This window comes from Neomonachus schauinslandi, chromosome 3 (genome assembly GCF_002201575.2).
Source record: "Neomonachus schauinslandi chromosome 3, ASM220157v2, whole genome shotgun sequence".
NCBI lineage: Eukaryota > Metazoa > Chordata > Mammalia > Carnivora > Phocidae > Neomonachus > Neomonachus schauinslandi.
Window position 1 is genome coordinate 156,383,563 of NC_058405.1, and position 19,689 is coordinate 156,403,251.

General features: G+C 35.6%; 1 protein-coding gene across 1 annotated transcript in view; it reads left to right on the forward strand.

Annotated features, from left to right (window-relative positions):
• PLCL1 (phospholipase C like 1 (inactive)) overlaps positions 1 to 9,911 on the forward strand; it is a 343,570-nt gene extending 333,659 nt beyond the window's left edge. The window contains 1 exon segment of the mRNA XM_021703070.1: positions 9,729 to 9,911. Within this exon segment, the coding sequence (XP_021558745.1) occupies positions 9,729 to 9,911 (183 nt within the window).
• Positions 9,912 to 19,689: the final 9,778 nt, after the last annotated feature.

A 19,689-nucleotide genomic window follows, 5' to 3' on the forward strand; every position in this document is an offset into this window, starting at 1 on the left:
TTTCTTTCTTTCTTTCTTTCTTTCTTTCTTTCTTTCTTTCTTTCTTTCTTCAAGATTTTATTTATTTATTTGCAAGAGGGAGAGAGAGAGCATGAGATGAGAGAGAAAGGATGAGTGGGGGGAGGGGCAGAGGGAGAAGCAGACTCCCCACTGAGCAGGGAGCCTGACACAGACATGGGGCTCCATCCCAGGACCCTGGGATCATGACCTGAGCTGAACGCAGATGGCTAACCGACTGAGCCACTCAGGTGCCCCTTAAAGATTTTATTTTTATGTAATCTCTACACCCAATGTGGGGCTCAAACTTACAACCCTGAGATCAAGAGTTGCATGCTGCACCGACTGAGCTAGCCAGGTGCCCCAGTACTTCTTTTTAAGCTCTGGTCAACAAGTGTATCTCAGTGTAATAGGTTTAACTGATGAATGTGCTAGTACCCATCACTAATGGTATCTGTTGTCAGCACTGTTGCTACTGGATTGTTATTAGTATTATTGTTATTATATTTTTCAGCTTTATTGAGATATAATTAATATATAACATTGTGTAAGCTTAAGGATTACATATATATAAAAAAGATAATTATATAAGGTGATGAGTGTGTTAACTAGTTTATTATGGTAATATATAATATACGTAATATATATATAGTGAGATGATTACCATAATAAACTAGTTAACACACTCATCACCTCATATAATTATCTTTTTCTTTTTGTAGTGAGAACTTTTAAGATCTACTGTCTTAGCAACTTCCAAGTATACAATACGGTATTATTAACTATAGTCACCATGCTGTACATTAAATTTCCAGAACTTACTCATATTGTGATTGGAAGTTTGTACTCTTTGACCACCTTCACCTATTTTCCCTATCCCTTGCCCCTGGCAACCATCAAACTACTTTTGTTTCTATGAATTGTGTTTTTTTAGATTATGCATAAAAGAGATCATCTAGTATTTGTCTTTCTCTGTCTGACTTATTTCATTTAATATAATGCCCTCGAAATGCATCCATGTTGTTGAAAATGGCAGGTTTAGCTTTTCTTTCATAGCTGAATAATATTGTATTATATAAATAACATCTTTTTAAATGTTATTATATGCTACACATATTATATAGATATATTAAAGAGAGATATATATATATATTAAAGAAGATGGCTATAGATATGTATGTATATACATTTATCTGTTTGTTTGATGGATACTTAAATTGTTTCCATGTCTTGGCTATTGTAAATAATGCTGTAATGCACATGTTAGTGTGAGTATCTCTTCAGATCCTGATTTCATTTCCTTTGGATATACACCCAGAAGTGGAATTGCTAAATTGTATGGTAGTATTTTTAGTATTTTTGAGGAATCTCCACACTGTTTTCCATAGTGGCTGCACCAATTTACATTTCCAACAGTGCACAAAGGGCCTTTTCCTCCATCTCCTTGCCAGTGCTGGTTACCTCTTGTCTTTTTGGTAATAGTCATTCTAACAGGTGTAAGGTAGTTTTGATATCTTACTGTGGTTTTGATTTGCATTTTCCTGATGATTAATGATGTTGAGCACCTTTTCATATACCTGTTGGCCATTTGTATGTCTTATTTGGAAAAATGTTTATTCAGGCCTTTTGCCCATTTTTAATTGGATTATTTATTTTTTGTTATTGAGTTGTTAAGTATTTTGAGTTGTTATATCTATGTATATATATTGAGTTCCTTATGTATTTTGGACACTAACCTCTTATCAGATATATGGTTTGCAAATATTTTCTCCCATTCAGTAGGTTGCCTTTTCATCTTGTTGATTATTTCTTTTGCTGTAAAGAAGCTTTTTAATTTGTTGTAGTCTCACTTGTTTATTTTGGCTTTTGTGGCTTGTGCTTTTGATGCTGTACTATTTCAGTTACTGTAGTTTTGTAGTATAGTTTAAAATCAGGAAGTGTGATGCCTCCAGCTTTGTTCTTTTTCAGATTGCTTTGGCCATTTGTAGTCTTTTGTGGTTCCAGATGAATTTTAGAATTGTTTTTCTCTTTCTGTGAAAAACACCATTGGGATTTTGATGGGGATTGGCCTGAATCTATAGATGACATTGGGTAGCATGGGTATTATAATATTAATTCTTCTGATCCATAAACATGAGATATCTTTCCATTCATTTGTGTCTTCTTCAATTTCTTTTATCAGTATCTTGTAGTTTTCGGTATGCAGATCTTTCATCTTCTTGGTTAAATTTAAGTATTTTATTGTTTTTGATGATATTGTAAATTGGATTTTTTCTTTATTTCTTTTTCTGATCATTTATTGTTAACTGATAAACACAATTGATTTTTGCATGTCAATTTTGTATCCTGCAACTTTACTGAATTCATTTATCAGTTCTAATTGTTGTTTGGTATAGTCTTTAGGGCTTTCTCTATATAAGATTAGGTTATCTGTAATCAGACAATTTTACTACTCCCTTTCTGATTTGGATGCCCTTCCTCCCTCCCTCCCTCCCTCCCTTCCTTCCTTCCTTCCTTTCCTCTCTCTTCCTTCCTTTTTCTTTTCTTTTCTTTGCTTTTTTTCTTTTCTTTCCCTTCCCCTCCCCTCCCATCCCTTCCCCTTTCCTTTCCTTCCCTTTCCTTTCTTTTTTCTCCCACCTAACTGCTCTGGCTAGGATTTGCAGTACTATGTGGAATAGAAATAGTGGGAGTAGGCACCCTTGTCTTGTTCTTGATCTTAGAGGAAAAGCTTTCAACCTTTCACCATTGACTATGATGTTACTTGTGCTCTTGTCATACGTAGCCTGAATTATGTTGAGGTACTTTCCTTCTATACTCAGGTTGTTGAGGGTTTTTATCATGAAAGGATGTTGAATTTTGTCAAGTGATCTTTTATGCATCTATTGAGATGATCATGATTTTTACATTTCATTCTCTTTCTATGATATAATTATTAGTGATTAATGTTTAAATAATGTTAAATGACTTCATTTATATATATACTCAACAACACAAAGATGGTGTCTTCTCTACTAAAAACTATTTTTAAAAAGCATGGTCAATGCAAAGGTTTTCTGCTTAAGACACAGTTAGTTACCATTTTGAAGTAAATAAGGTTCTTCATTCCTTCAACATTCAAGTTAGTCAGGATTTCCTGATGAGAAAGATATTGTAACAATGCAGGATGTTATCTGAAAAAGAAATGTGGAAAAAGATTTTATTTGCCAGGTCTTAAAACATATGTTTTCAAATTTAACTTTCTTTTTTTTTTGAGATTTAAAATTTTAATTTACATTTCAATATACATGTAGTAAAATTCAGTGTTGTGGTGTAGAGTTCCATGAATTTTTAGGAATCTGTTGTTACATATCTAGCACCGTGATCTGTTTCAAATTTAACTTTCAAATATAATTTTCATTATGTTGAATTTCAACAGATTCTAGCTTCATACTTTTTATAGCCTTTTGTATAGTTGTGCTTATTAAACATGTCATTCTGCTTTCTTTTGCAATGTTGTCTTCTCTTTGGTATTAAATTATTCTCAAAATTCCTTTGAAATATCTTCTACATTTTATAAACTAGTCTTCCTTCAGAATTAGATTCTCAGGTATTAAAAAGACTTATTTATTTTCTGTTTCCACAGTCTTCAGAAACATCTGATTAATTGGAGTTTATGAACAATACTAAAATAAATCAGTCATGAAACTAATTTAAAAACCTGACCTTTGTATAAAATTATAAAATACAATGGGTCAGGTGAACATGTCCAGTGTAGTCCCCTTTCTGTTCCTTTAAGAATAAAATAATTTGATTGCATTATGTAATAAAGATTTGAAAACAGTGTTAACTTGTTTTGAGTTCAGAGTTTTAGGTGAAGAGTAACATATGGCTCCATAACATTGGTTCCATTAATCCAAAGCTCTTAGACCAAAACTGTCTACGATTATTCATCCATATTTCTTGAGAATTCATAGAGTTAAAATTCAATTTTTTAACTGACTAGTAGAATGCAGTTGGCATATTTGGTTGCCAAGGTATTGAAAAATAATAAATCTGACTTGATAATTAAATGCAATGGAAACTTCTATTTATTTTGCAATTAAGTTATCTTGTCCATGATCTCCTAATAGGTATACTTTTGTGCCCTATAACTCTTGTTAACATCTTGTTTCCATTCCCTACATGGCTAGACTTTTGTTCTGGAGAGCAAGAATTCCAGGCCATCTTTGCAGAGCTTTACCCAATATTCTAGAAATGTCACATCAAGAGAAGTACATTTGTTATGACATCACCACATTTTTGATCTGCTCTTTTAATTTCTCAAATGAAGAACATTGTAGAAGTTATTTCTACCCCTTTGCAACAAAACATTTAGCCTCTTCAGATAGTACAGAGATTCCCAAAAAGCCTGGTTTTTGAAAGAGTAAGATGGTAGTAGGGTACGACTCACCATCACACGGTTTTGTCCAACAAATGGTAGGTAGCATGAATAAAGAGCTGCTAATTCCACCATGCTGTCTGTGGCTGACTTTTACTACAGTATTTTTCATAGCTGTTGACACTAGCTATAGGTGTGGACTCTCACATGAAACCATGTCAGGGGAATCAATCTGCCATTGAGTATGTGCTGAAAAATACCCACACAAGTCTGCCTAGAGACAGAGCTACATTTGTTTATGTGTGTAGATGCATATATGTGAGGGTGTATCCATTCCCAGAGTCTCAGTTAGCTTCTTTAAATATTTGTGGTATGCTCTGAGACAACCCACGCATTTCCTTCACATGTCACATGGACACCAGTCACGATGTCCTCCTGCTCTTGTGTGCACTAATAACACAAGGGATAGTGCAGTTCATGGGAAAATGGGTGTGAAGGAATCATGGATGTCTTTTGTAAGTTATTCTGCCAGATTGTAGTCAAAATTATTTTTGAACAGTGTTGGGCAGGGAGGGAGTTGCCTTTCTTAGTAGAAGAGGAATAATAAAAATCCTGAATGTCTTTTGACAGATAATAAAATATGTTCTTAATAGATAACTTCCAAATATATAACTAATAAGTTCCTTACATTTAGAATTCCAGTTTTTTTACAGTTATGATGTAATGAGATAATCTGTGCAAATTTGCTTATACTTAGTTTATTAAGTGTTCAATAAATGTTAGCTTCTATGTAGGGTTGTGATGATATTTTACTGTCAGTAAATAAGTTTATTAGTAGTAATAAAACTTGTGGCATTGTACAGCAAGCCCATTTACAGTCTAAATTGTATCAGATATTTCTTGATTTTTAGGTAATGTGTTTTAGTTGCAATCTAATGCAGTTGTAAGGATTTGGTTATGACTGCTTAATCTCTTTTTAAAAAAATTCATTAATCATCACTAATTTTTAGATTCAAAATCTCTATAGTGATCTCTCTATGGTTTTCTGTGATGCCAAGAGTTACTCTTTAAATACGCAGGGATTTCCATGGACTCTTAATTTTGGAAGCCAAATAATTGTGGAGGCTGAGTTGGTGGCCATTGCCCTTGAGACTTTTGATAGTCCTGTTGTCCCATCAGCATCAGTCTGCCTGAGATGCCCTCTATTACTTCTGCTTTTCTTTGGGTTAAAGCGGTCCTCATTTTTTTTTTTTTTTTCTGAAGCATTCCTAACATCAGAGGAGGGAAATTACAAATTGCCATGAGATTGCTAGAATATCAAAACATTGGCAGCAGCTTGACATTTCTTTCAAACTGAGTGTTCATTGATCACATTGTACATTAATTTTACATTTCAGGCCATAACAATCCCAGAGATATTTTAGTATCCAAGAAGTGTTTTGATTTATATAATACCAAGTAAAATTCTCTCCTCTCCTTCTCTCCCAAGACCTCTACTTGAGGAGTATTTTTGAGCATATTTCTTTGGAAATGCCTGTTACAATACTCGTTAAATACACACAACACACTAATCCCTTTAAATTGATCAGCTGATATGAATACCTAATACATCTTGTAGGAAATGATACATAGGACAAAAATGTTTGACAGAGGAGATACCGTATAGGCTGGCTTGTTAGGAGTTTGAGAGGGAGCGTAACAGAGTTGAGAGACGGATACTCGTTGGCCAGGGGAAATTGCAGCACATAAAATGGGAAAAAGTACTAAAAAGGAATGGCAGGGTGGGGGTTGTTAACAATAAACTTCACTCTTTTTATAGTTTTGCCTGGTATGAGTCTTTCCTGGTTCTGATATCCTAAGAGGGAGGACTCCCGGAGTGGATTCCTTGGGCCACAGAACAGAAAGATGACCTTTATTCTTCCTTCTTTAAAGAACAGGAAAAAAAATGTTTACATTAAATGTTTCAACGTAGAATGTAAAAATTCAATTGTAAAACTAGTCTTTGATTTTGTCTTTTTGTATTAGTTAACAATTGAGTTTCTTTTTCTATTTCTTTTCTGCCCGTGTGGTTCAGCCAGGACACGGTGTCTCCTGGTTATCGGGAGATGATGTAGTTGTGTTTTCGTGCACTGCTACCACTGTTTTCTCCAATTGGCCATTGTTTTCTGGAGAGAGGGACTTCTGTGTACCGGAACTGGCACAGTCTGGCACACGGGCTTGCATGTCACCTCTCGGAACTGATGAGACAACATTCCGGCTGATTAATCAGATAGGTTTCATAACCTGCTGCAGAACAAGGGGAGGGGAGAACATTATGCATTCGTGGCATCCAGCTTGATATTTTTGCATGTTTCACTCTTCTCTTGCAATTAGGGAAGATGCCAATTTTGCTTTTGTTGCAATTTTAAAATGCTTAATGAAACGTTTAGAACTAAAAGGACAATGATCTCTTAAAAGTAACACTGAAAATGAGTGTGGATCTGATCTTTTTGTTAATACAGTTTGGTTTTTAAGGGCATCTTTCAATTTGTAAAACCAGTGGCAATATACCTATCTCTGCAAAACAGACTCCTGCAGATGCATTTTAGACAGATTAGTAAAATTTATATCTTAACATTTGTACAGTGCCAAGATATTCATTATAGTAGTAGACTGTCATACCTGCTTTTCACGTCACCTTATAGCGTAGTTTGCTTGTGATTACCAAAATTGCAAACAACTCTTCAACATTGTTTCTTTAATCTTTAACACTGTGAGGAAGGCTGAAGGTTATTTTCATGTTTACAGAAGAGCAAGTAGCTCAGGGAGAAATAGTTGGAGCTAAGAGCAAAACTAAGATAGCCTGACTTCTGTCCTTGCCAGCGTGTCCTTGGTGCACCTGATCTGCCCGAGTCTCTAGATACCACCTCCAAGTTCTGTCAGACTCTGCCACATGAGCAATGATTTTCTTTATATCTGCGTGGTTGTCATGGGTAACAATGAATAGGAGGCTCTAACGTGCTTTGGAGAGAGTGCATGATTTTCCTTGAAGAGATGCCGTATCACGTAGTGGTCAAGACTGCAGACTCTGGAGCCAACTGCTGGACTTCATTTAAACCCCAGCTCTACCATGTAGTAGCTGCATGACTCTGGGAAAGGGGACTGCTCTGGGCCTCAGCTTTTTTTTTTTTTTTATCAATAAACCGAGAATAAGAAAAGTGTCTATCTTTGTAGGGTTGCTGTGACAATTGAATGAACGAACATATGTAAAGCACAAAAAAGAGTGCCTGTCAGAGTAAGCACTTAATATGTATTATTATTATTATTTAAGAATTGCACTTTTCCAAGTGGATGTGACTTTGTTTTTCAGTGTCCAGAGGGGACTCATCAGTGTTCAGAACTGACTCCCCAAATTCTGCTGGCATAGTGAATATTTTTCTTTAGAAAATCCATCTTTCTATGACAGAGTGTTCATTTTCTAGTCTTTAGTCTTTTTTCTTTTTAATTAATTTATTTTTTTAAAGATTTTATTTATTTATTTGAGAGAGAGAATGAGAGACAGCACTAGAGGGAAGAGGGCAGAGGGAGAAGCAGACCCCCTGCTGAGCAGGGAGCCCGATGTGGGACTCGATCCCGGGACTCGAGGATCATGACCTGAGCCGAAGGCAGTCGCTTAACCAACTGAGCCACCCAGGCGCCCCCCCCCCCCTTTTTTTTTTTTTTAAAGATTTTTATTTATTTGGCAGAGAGAGAGAGAGAGAGAACAAGCAGGGGGAGCAGCAGAGGGAGAGGGAGAAGCAGGCTCCTCACTGAGCAAGGAGCCCAATGTGGGACTCGATCCCAGGACCCTGGGATCATGACCTGAGCTGAAGGCAGACACTTAACGACTGAGCCACCCAGGCGTCCCTTCTAGTCTTTAGTCTTAGTCTAAATTATAAACATGGTGTGGGAAATAGGACACTGGACTGAGGTCCAAGACCTGGACTTCAGTCCCAGCTCGTCATGTTCCAGCTGTGACCTTGGGTCAGTCACTAAACCTCATCAGGCTCTGCCTCTTTTCTCCTCATGAGAAAGCTAGACTATAAAACTTCCACGTCCACTTATAAAATCCCTTTCCGTGACTGAGGTGATTGGGATAAGTCCACTTTAACAAAAATATTAGGAAAAGCCATCCTGTGTATCCCATTTAGTTAAAGCCTTTTATTAGAAGGATTTCACTACTATTACATAGGTAGGATTGGCAAGTGCTTGTGTAGATTTTGAGGAATGGAATATGCTATGGCATTTTTAAACATGTGTTTCGTCGGACACCCTGAGGAAAAACGACTCATCAAATTAAACAGCGTATCATGTAGCACGTTGGATAAAATAAGTGACTTATCCTTTCGCTGAGTCTGTGCTTTGTGGAGGAACTCTCCAGCCATCAGTGTCCGCATCCTCCCACACTGTCCTCTGCAGTTCGGGGTCACCTCAGCACTGCAGTGGGAATGGAGAGGGGAGAGAGGAGGGACCATGTCCTCTTTTGTCTGTGCCCCATGGGAGTAGGTTCCGGCTTCCCCACACTTGGTCCTTCGGGTGCCTGGTTCAGCATCAGCTTATATACTTGATCATTTTTAATGAAGAAGTAAAATAAGAAATAAAAAAAGGAGAAAAAGTCTTTCTCAAGCGCTGATGTTCCTGAGAGCTGATGATTTCCTGCGATCCTCATTTGCTTTTTGTTTTGATTGACATACTGAGCCTCCGAAGCCCCCCTTTTTTTTTTCTCCATCAGCCAGATGGAAACATTGTCTTTAGGGTGATGGAAAAGACAGAGGGAATATGGGTAATTAATAATTTATTAAAAGGCAGATTGCAAGGATAACCCAATGTATAAAAACCCAGCTTACCAAGCATAATGGTGTGTGTTTTACTTTACAGAAGATGTTTTGATTTGTAAGCTCTTGTACACTGACGGGCTGATTTAATTTTCAGTTCTTTAAAGAAGAGCTTCTTTCCTTGTTTTCTCCCAAGCCTAGAAATGCTGGGCCTGGGTGGGATGGGAGTTGCAGCAGTGTGCAAAGTTGCAGACCATGGGGAGGGGACGAGTTCACCATCCTCAGTAATGCAGAGGATGCCCCCCCTCCCCCCGAGGTTATTCCTTACTGCAGGAATCTCAAGAGCCTACTGGCAACCACAGAGCTGATTGGGAAGGCTAAAGTTGAGGCCCTGGGCTTAAAGAGCAAAGACCCTGAACAGGGCCAGAAAAGAGCCTGGGGATAATCCCTGCAAAAGTGAGCTCTGAGGGTCTGGGTCCATTTCCTCCCTGAGCAGTAGCACAAATATATAGAGTGATGTTACTCAGGATACACCTGGTCCATAACTTTCTTCTTTGGTGTATATTTCTCCTTGTTTGTAGGGCCAAGGAGATCTGTTGAAGAATGCCAAGAATGAAGCCATAGAAAACATGAAGCAGATCCAGCTGGCGTGCTTGTCCTGTGGACTTAGTAAAGCACTCAGCAGTGGTGCAGAAGCCAAGAGCAAACGTAGCCTGGAAGCCATCGAGGAGAAAGAGAGTGGCGAGGAGAATGGGAAGCTGTGACCCTGCGCAGTACCAACATGCGCACCCAGCCTTCCCCTCGAGGACTCCGGGTTTTCTCTCTGGTTTTCTTTCAGCTTTTTAGAAGTTCACAAAAAGATGCCCTCTGTGGGGTGTTGGACATAGATATTTTCACAATGTCAGTATTTTAATGTAGTTAATTTATCTAAGTTAAAACCTTTAGTAGTGTTTAAAAATTCTGGGATGTGTGTACATACCCATGTATGGATGTGGGTGGGAGCGTGTGTATGTGTGTGTGTGTGTGTGTGTGAGAGAGAGCGAGAGAGAGAGAGAGAGACAGACAGATACAGAGAGAGACAGAGAGAGAGAGAGAGAAAGAACCAGAAAGTGACAGAGAGAGAAAAAGAGAGATTGAGAAAGAGAGCTCGAGATCCTATGAAAATCTATTCTACATTGCATTATTCATTTAGTAAGTTATTACTTTATCATTTTGGGACAAATTTGTTAATCTGAAATTCTAAAGAGCACTTACTATAACCGGTTACTGTGTTTAATTTACTTTGTCATTTAATTTAGAGATCTTAACATAGGTTATTATCAAAGAAAGCCAAATTTACCAATGCATAGATGTTTTGATAGATTAAATATTGATTAGAAAATTCTTAAGAATCACAGTAGAAATAAAAGTGAGTGAAAGATAAACAAGTGATCAGAATTTCTGAGGTCAGCAAAATCATTTCTTCAGTTAGAAACTCTTTAAACTATTTATTAAATAAAATCAATTTTTAGAGAGTTTTTTTGGTAGTTGTTTAATAAACATATGATTTCATGGAAAAGCTGATCATAAATGAATTTATACCCACCTCTGCGGAACTCTGAAACACAGTGAGAGCTCTGTTGTAATTAGTATTTTGATGTGACATGATTTTCAGTTATAAAATTTCAAGGTTGAGATTTGTTGGAAGGTCTCATTCTTCCAAACTGGGAGTCTAGCATTCATTTTCTGTAATGGACATGAGCAGCCAGGAGGTCTTGTCTTTGATTAAATATAATTTGTTGTACTAAATTTAAATTGAAAGACATTGTTTAAACAATACCACATTATCATGTTGAGCTGATCTAAATTCTGTGGGTCAGATAACATCTTTGTGATGATTTAAGAACTAACTGATTACAAATATGATATAATTTTTATACATGAACAAAGACACACAAAAGAAGCAAACTAATTAGGGTACATTTATAATTGCATCAGATAATTTTTACCCTAATATCTTCATAAAGTACTTGAGTGTAAAATGTTTGTTACCTCCAGAAGAACTAAATGTTCTATGGTTATGAAAATATATTTATTTAAAACATTGCTTTTATTTTGAAAAGCTTCTTAATTAATTTGATTAACAAATAGACCAGTTTTGGGGGAACCTAGGGAAGATAATTGTTGACATTTTGCAAATATAAGCATCTTCTATAGCTACTGTGTTATTTCTGACTTCTTAACACTATTATGTTCGTGTTGCACATTACTGAAAGTAAAGATATGAAACAACACTTTTATTGTTTTCCTTTATTGTGAATTCATTAAAAAGAGAAAAAAATAATGAAAATAATGACATATAATAATATTATATTAAAAATATCTCAAAGGGTATATTTCCATGGACCCAAAATGATGAAATTTCTCCTTGGGTTTCAAACTGGGCACTTGGGGAGGTTCATGAGCTCATTTTAAGGTAGGTTTCCAATGGTACTACAATCGCCTGAAAAAATTTCTTTACCCTCCATTATACTTAACCTGCACAGTAAAAGGAATAGTAGAATGCAGGTGTCTGAACTCCTTATGATAAAAAGGAGGTGATAGAGACAGAAACAAAACCCACTTTACATCAGCCCATTGGTAGGTTTCACCTGTGGACCTCTTCACCTCCCTGAATTCTATTCAGAGAAGTCCATGCCTTTACTGGTGGTACAGAGAGGCGGGAAGAGTAGATAAAGAGTGAAAATGCTCAAAGAATATTATTAATTTCTTTCCTTGAGGGTCAAAGCCAGTCCTTAAAAGTGGCTTCCCTAGTTTATTCCACTTGTCTTGGAGTTCCACTCACATTTAGGGACTTGCCCAAATGCTCTTGAACTGTTTTTGTTTTTAGCTTAAATAGAGTTTGAAAGGCAAAACCAAAGCGAAACACAAGTAGGGGTTCCACCTCATCTAACACTACTTCTGGCAATGGGTTGTCTGCCATTCTCTACTCCACTGCATTGGGTATGATTACTAGTCAGGGAGTGAGGGGTGGGGCGGGGTGGAGCTTTAGATTTTGAGAATGGTCTTGCCTCTGGATAGAATAATAAAAACAAACAAAACTTTTTACATTATTACGTCCTACCAGCGTCTGTCTTCTTTCCAGACTTGTACTGCAGTAGAAAAATCCTCCTTCTGTCCACTTAGCTTTTGACGATAGGAGGAAGGTAATGGTAGATATTAATTCTGTTTTTGTTTATTACTTTTTACATTACCAAGGGGATTTGAAGCATAGATGGTAGATATTATCACTGACAGAGCCACTGATATAGTAAATGGAAGAATCGACTTTGGGTTCTGGTTTGTCTGATTTTATGTGCAAGAGTTCAGTGGTTTTGATTTTTAGTTTAATTCTCGAAATTTTAAACTGAACTACTAACTCTTTCCTTTATAACCACAAATCAGAAGAACTTTATTGTATTCTTTGATAATAAAATACTAACGATCAATATTAAACATGCAAAAACAGATATGTAAAACAATCACCCACTATTAACATTTAGATTTATACCCCTTCAGACACTGAATATGCTTTGATTATACATACATCTAAATATGCTTTGATTTTTAAGAAAAGTGAGATCACATTATATAAAGTGTTTTTGTAATAATCTTTTCACACAATAAAGACAATACATCATGAATCTCTGTCAATAAATATATATGTATATATATTGGGGCTCTCAGCCTTTGAATTGAATCTAGTCCACTAATAACGTATTTTATTTGGCCACTGAATCTTTTTCAAAAAATTTTAAACAATAGACAACTTTTAAAAATCAGGAAATTTCACATAAAAATTTAATTTTCTCCTTCTTCTAAAAGATTGGGTATTCTGATGACACTAGACACCCTTCCACACCTCCCCACATCTTACTTGTTATCAATTAATTGGAGCCACCTTCTCCAAGAGGGGCATGTGCTGCCTAATTTGCCAAAGAGCTTCTTCTCTCATTTATGTCACATCCTGCCTTAGATGTCTTAGATGTCTTCGGTGGCGATTCTTGATTCAAATTAGTGTTAGTGTCTAATTATATGGATTATCATAACATATTTAGCCAATCCCCTGTTTTCTCTCCTAATTTCTTGTTATATAAGCATTGCAGTGATGAAAATCCATTTTTTTCAAAGTGGTTCAATTTTTTCTTTAGGATAAATTTCTAGAAGTAGAATTGTTGGGTCAAAGGATACATAGATTTTTTTTAGGGATTTTGAAATACATTGCCAAATAGTCTCCAAAAAATGTATCCAATTTCAATTCCCACCAGGAGTTTATGAGAGTGCTCAAATCTAATACTAAATTTAATTATTGTTTTTTATATTTTTGCCAATCTGCTAGATGAAAAAATCTTATTTGTCTTTATGTCTACTCTCTATTGAGAGTGAACATGTATTAGTATGTTCATTGACTATGGATAATTTCATATAGATAGTTATGAGTTTTCTGATCATTTTTGAGTGGGATGGTAACTTTTTATCTTTTTATTATTATTTTTAAGAGGCATTTACCTAATAAGAATCTTCACCCTGTGTTTGTCATATATATTACTAATGTCTTTTGACATACAGATCCCTAATTTAATCCAAGTTATGATTTTTTCCTTTATGATTAGTGTTAAGACATCTTTGTCCACCTATGCTCATGAAAATATTCTCCTATATTGCCTGTTAGTAGCTTTCTTGGTTTACTTTTCACATTTAAATCTACAATCCTACCCTTGCTTTTTGTGTATAGAGGAAGGTAGACATCTAATTTCATTTGTTCTCAATGTGGATAATCAGTTGACCCAGCCTATTTACTGTAGACTGTTCTCTACCCACTCCTCTGTAATGCCACCCTTGTAAAAAATGAAGCACCCATGTATGTGTGCATCTATTTCTGGAATCTCTGTTTGGTTCCATTGGTCTGTGTCTGTCCTGGCAACATTACTGCACTGTTTTAATTATGATAGGTTTGTAATGTTTTGGTATCAGAGAGAGTAGGCCTCCCCACTTCTCTTCTTCAACATTTCCTCGGTTATTTTTGGTTCTTTGCATTTCCATATATCAATTTCTATGAGGTACCTTCTGGAATTTTTATTGGTGTTACATTGAATGGATATATCATTTTGGGGAGTTCAGACATATTCACATTATTGAGTATTCCAATCCATCTGCATGGTATATTACTCCATTTATTCAGGTCTTATTTAATTTCTCTTAATACAATTGTATAGATTTCTGTATAAAAGCCTTGCAGATCTTTCAGTAGATCTATTCCTAGGTATTTGATGTTTTTCATGCTATTAGAAATAGTAACACTTTAAAACAAATTTCTAAATTGTATATAAAAATATAATAGATTGTTTTGTAATGATCATGTATCAAGTGAACTTGCTAAACTACTTGTTGATTTTAATTATTTATTATTTTGGACTTTATAGGTATAGATCATGTCATCTGCAAATAATGACAGTTTTATCTTTTCTCATCCGTATGCATTTTACTTATGTGTTTCATCTGTTTTTCTTGATTTGTAGAACTGGTTAAAACCTCCAATATAATATTCAATAGAAATGATGTTAGTAAACATCCTTTCTCCTTCCCAATCTCAGAAGAATTTTGCAGTATTTCATCATTATATATGATGTTTACTCTAGATTCTGGTAGATTCTTTTGGGAAATTAAAAAAATTTTAAATATAATTTTTGCCATATATATATATATATATATATATAAACTACAAAACCCTTAGAAGAAAATATAGGAAAAAATTTTGCAATCCTGGGTTAAGGCTATGAATTTTAGATATGACACCAAAAACACAAGTAACAAAGGAAGAAATAAGATTGAACTTCCTTAAAATTAAAAACTTTTGTATTTCAAATGGCACCATCAAGAAAGTGAAAAGACAATCTGTAGAATGAGTTTACAACTTGTATGTCTGATAAAGGACTGGCATCCAGGATACATAAAGAATCACTACAGCATCATAAAAAGACAACCCAGTTTTAAAAATGGACAAAGGATCTGAATAGACATTTCTTCAGAGAAGATATACAAGTGGGCAATAAGCAAATGGAAGGATGCTCAACGTCATTGATAATCAGGAAAATTTAAGTTGAAACCACAATGAGATACCACTTCTCACTCACCAGGAATGCTACAATAAAAAAAAGACAGGTAGTAACAAGTGCTAGTGAGGATGTAGAGAAATTAGAACCATCATACACTATTAGCGAAATGGAAAACGGTCCAGCTGCTTTGGAAAAGAGCCTGGCACTTCATCAAAAATTAAACATAGAGTTACTATATGACCAGCAATTCCACTTCTAGGTGTATACTCAAGAAAAATGAAAATACATGTCCACAAATGCTCATAGCAGCATTATTCAGAATAGCCAAAAAGTGGAAACAATCCAAGTGTCCATCAACAGATGAAAGGATGAAAGAGATAGCATATCCACAAAATGGGTTATTCAACAATAAAAAGAAATGAAGTATCGATACATGTTACAACATGAATGAACCTTGAAAACATTATGCTAAGTTAAGAAAGCCAGGCAGGGAGGCCACATATTGTGTGATTCCTTTTGTATGAAATGTCCGTAAGAGGCAAATCTGTGGAGACGGAAAGTACGCTAGTGGTTTTCAGGGGCTGGGAGGAGGTGGGATGGGGAGTGACTGCTGATGGGTATGTGGTTTCTTTTTGGGGTGATGAAATGTTCTGGAATTAGATACTGATGATGGTTGCACAGCTTTGTGAATGTACTAAAAACTACTGTGTAGTTTAAAAGGGTGAATTTTATGTTATGTAAATTATCAGTGAGAGAGTTACTTAAAAAAAAAGAAACACAGAAAAGAGAGTTTACATAATGAATTGAGCACCAGTGAATAGTGAAATAACTCCAAGAAATCTAATACATGCAAAATTGGTGGGGGGGGGGGAAGAAAAAATATTTGAATAAATAATGACTGAGAAAATTCTTTGAATGAAAACTATAAAGCCACGTATCTAAGAACCTTAAAAAAATCCCAAGGACCAGAAATACGAGGTAAACAACCAAGGCATATTATAATAAAATTATTCAAAAGTAGTGATACTGAGAATATCTTAAAAGTAGACAGTGAAATAAAACATGTATGTATAGTACACAGAAAATTAGAAAGAATATTATTTAGTGTAAACCATGTAAGTGAGATGACAATGGAGCAACTTTAAATACTGAAAGAGAAGCAAAAACCTAATTCTAGAATTCTATGCCCAGTGAAAGTGCCCTTCAAAACTAAATGTGATATAAACAATTTCAAAAGATGAAAGAACTCATCACCAGCACACCTTCAGTAAAGGAAATGTTAAAGGAAGTTATGATTTTGTTAAATGATCATTTATTAAGTCGAGTCCCAAGGTGTTGGATGGTTCCACAGAAGGCCACAAGGGAATTGAAATAGAGAAGTTTGTTACTCACAAGTGCTGGAAAATGTACATGGCATGCCTTAATAAGGGACCATGGGGAGGTCAAGGCAGGGTACAGGCAGAAGGAAAGTGGGGGACCAAGGGCACATACCTTTATTTTGGGTCTTGGTGGAGAGCTTTGGGGTTCTTGGGCTAAGGCTGGATTGGCCAATTCAAAAGTGGGGTTTTGATAAGCTTTGTGGGGGTCTTATCTACAGGGCACTCAAGGAGAAGGCTCTGGGAGGGGGAGAGACTGTTTATCACAAGGGTGGTTTATGGGATTTATATCAGGAAATTGTATTTACTTATGACTCTGTGCACTGTTATCTAGAACATGCATTCAAGAAAGGGGCTAGTGTCAGTTCAAGGCCTTCACAGGCCTCCTGGCCACACAAAGTGGATGCTGAGGCAGCAATATTATGGAGTAGTTTGACTAAACTCTCAACAGAATTCCTCCAGACTGGAGGAAATGATGGCAGATGAAAATATGAATCTACACAAAGGAATAAAGAACACTAGGAATAGCAACTATAGAGGTAAATAGATTAAAAAGTGTTTACTTAAATCTCAAAGATATAAATGACTATCTAAACAAAAACAACAAGGTAATAAGGAAATTGTAAAAGATATAAAAGGAAAATGTATGATAAGAATAGCACCAAACTGGTAGGAGAGAAAGAGTCCAGTACTATGTGTGAAATAGTCTGATACCACTTGAAGGCTGATTGTGGTAAGTTAAAGAGTAATTTATCACAATCCTAAATCAACCACTAAAACAAGAAAGCAAAGAGCAATAACTAGTAAGCCAACTGAAGAGATAAAATTGAATCAGAAGAATATATTCAATTAATCCCAAGGAAGGCAGAAATAGAAAAAAAAAAAAGGAATAAAGAAGAGATGGTGGAAAAAAATTAGCTAGCAAGATGATTGTCTTAAAGCTAACCATGTCAGTAATCACATTAAATGTAATTGTATAAATAAAATTGTCAGATTGGATAAAATAAGACTAAACAGTATGCTGTCTATAAGAAGTACACCTTAAATAGAAGGACACAGGTTAAAAGTACATAGATGGGAAAGATATATCATGCTAACATGAATCAAAAGAAAACTGGAATGGCTGTATTAATATCAGATGAAGTAGATTTCAGAGCAATGAATGATACCAGGGATAAAGAGGGTCATTTCTTAGTGATTAAGGAGTCACTTCATCAAGAAGATGTAACAATTCTAAATGCTTATGCAACTAAAATCAGTGCTTCAAAATACATGAGGCAAAAACTGATAGAATTGCCAGAAGAAAGGCACAATCATATGATTATAGTCAGAGTTCAATATACTTTCCTCAATAATTGATAGATTAAATAGAAAATAAATATGGATATAGGAGATTTAAATAATATCATCAACCACCTTGACAAAACTGACATTTATACAACACTACACTCAACAGCAGTAGCAAACACGCTTTTTTCAAATGTATGGGAACATTTATCAGGAGAGACCATACTCTGGGTCATAAAACAAGTCCCAATAGGTTTAAGAGGATTAAAATTATACAAAATGTGTTCTCTGACTACAAAGGAATTACATTAGAAATCAATAATAGAAAGACCTTCGGAAAATCTCCAAATATTTGGAAACTAAGTGAAGCATTTCTAAATAATTCATTAGTCAAAAAAAGAAATCAAGAAGGAACTCGGAAGTTATTTTGAACATAAGTGACAAATCATCAAAATTCATGGAACAGCACTAGTGCCATTCAGAGGAGGAAATTTATAGCAGTTAATATCTGTATTAGAAAAGAAGGGAATATGAAAACTTTCAGCCCATAAATTCTACAACTTCCTTGGAAGACACAAACTGCCAAATCTCAAAATAATTATAATGAGTAAAAGAGGTCCGACAAAAAGTACATACTGCATATCCAATAATATAAATGTTTGGAAATGCAAACTAATGACTCGTGACAGATCAGTGGTTGCCTGGGGACGGTGGGGAGTGTAGGGGCTCAAAGTGGCAGAAGGACACTTTCGGGGAGGGTGTCTATGTTCATTATCTTGATTGTGGTGATGGCTTCACATGTTACACATACATCAAAATGTAATTAAATTGTATGCTTTAAATATGTGGAGTTTACTGTATGACATTATACCTCAATAAAGCCCTTAAAAATACGCAACCGTATCTCTAAGTTAATAATAATTTTGAGGCAGCTTTATTTGTTTTCTAAGTAAACTTTACCCCGGCCTGTATGTTTGTTGTTTCTTTTTTTTCCTTGATGTTCATCAAGACTTTGCCTCTGTTTATTTTCAGATAATTCAATTTTATTTTTATCTGGGAAATAGTGAGTTTGTAGAGTTAGGTATCTTTTTAGCTTATAAAAGCTTTCTTTTTGCATTTTCCAGCGTGTGTGTGTGTGTATTTAGGAACATATTCGCTTTGTGTCACTGCTTTAGTTTCTTTAGGAACAGCATTTGGCCCTATCATCATCATATGTTTCCTTCATCTTTTCTGTAGTAATGCTACTTTTCTGCACTTTTCTTTGAATCCTGGGGGGGGGTTCTTGTGACTTTCCTTTACAACAAAAATTTTATATTCTATATTGTCAGTATTGCTGCTTAATATTCGATCACATTTTTCATTTCAAAGGATTTCTTCTTTTTCTCATCCAGCTCTTTATTTAAATTCATGCTTGCCTCTCAACAGCTTTTTCCCTTATGATCTATTTTCTGATCCCATCTTTAATAGTTAGCACTTACCTTATCTTCTGGGTGCCACATGCTATGCTAAATGCCGACCTGTATCAGCTCATTTAGTTCTCAAAACTGTCTTAGATATTGATATTGTCTCCAGTAGAAGGGAAACCAGGGCTAAGAGACTGTTCAGTTATCTATTGCTGCATAACAAATTGCCCCCAAGCCTCCCTGTTTAAAGAATGGAGCCCATTCATTTTGCTCACCTATCTGCAGTTTAGGTTGGGTTCAATGGGGGGCTGGGTACCTGGTGTTCTACCTGGTGTCAGTTGGGATGATTTGAAGGCCAGGGGCTGGAATCATTTGAACATTTGTTCTCACCCAGGGCCAGGA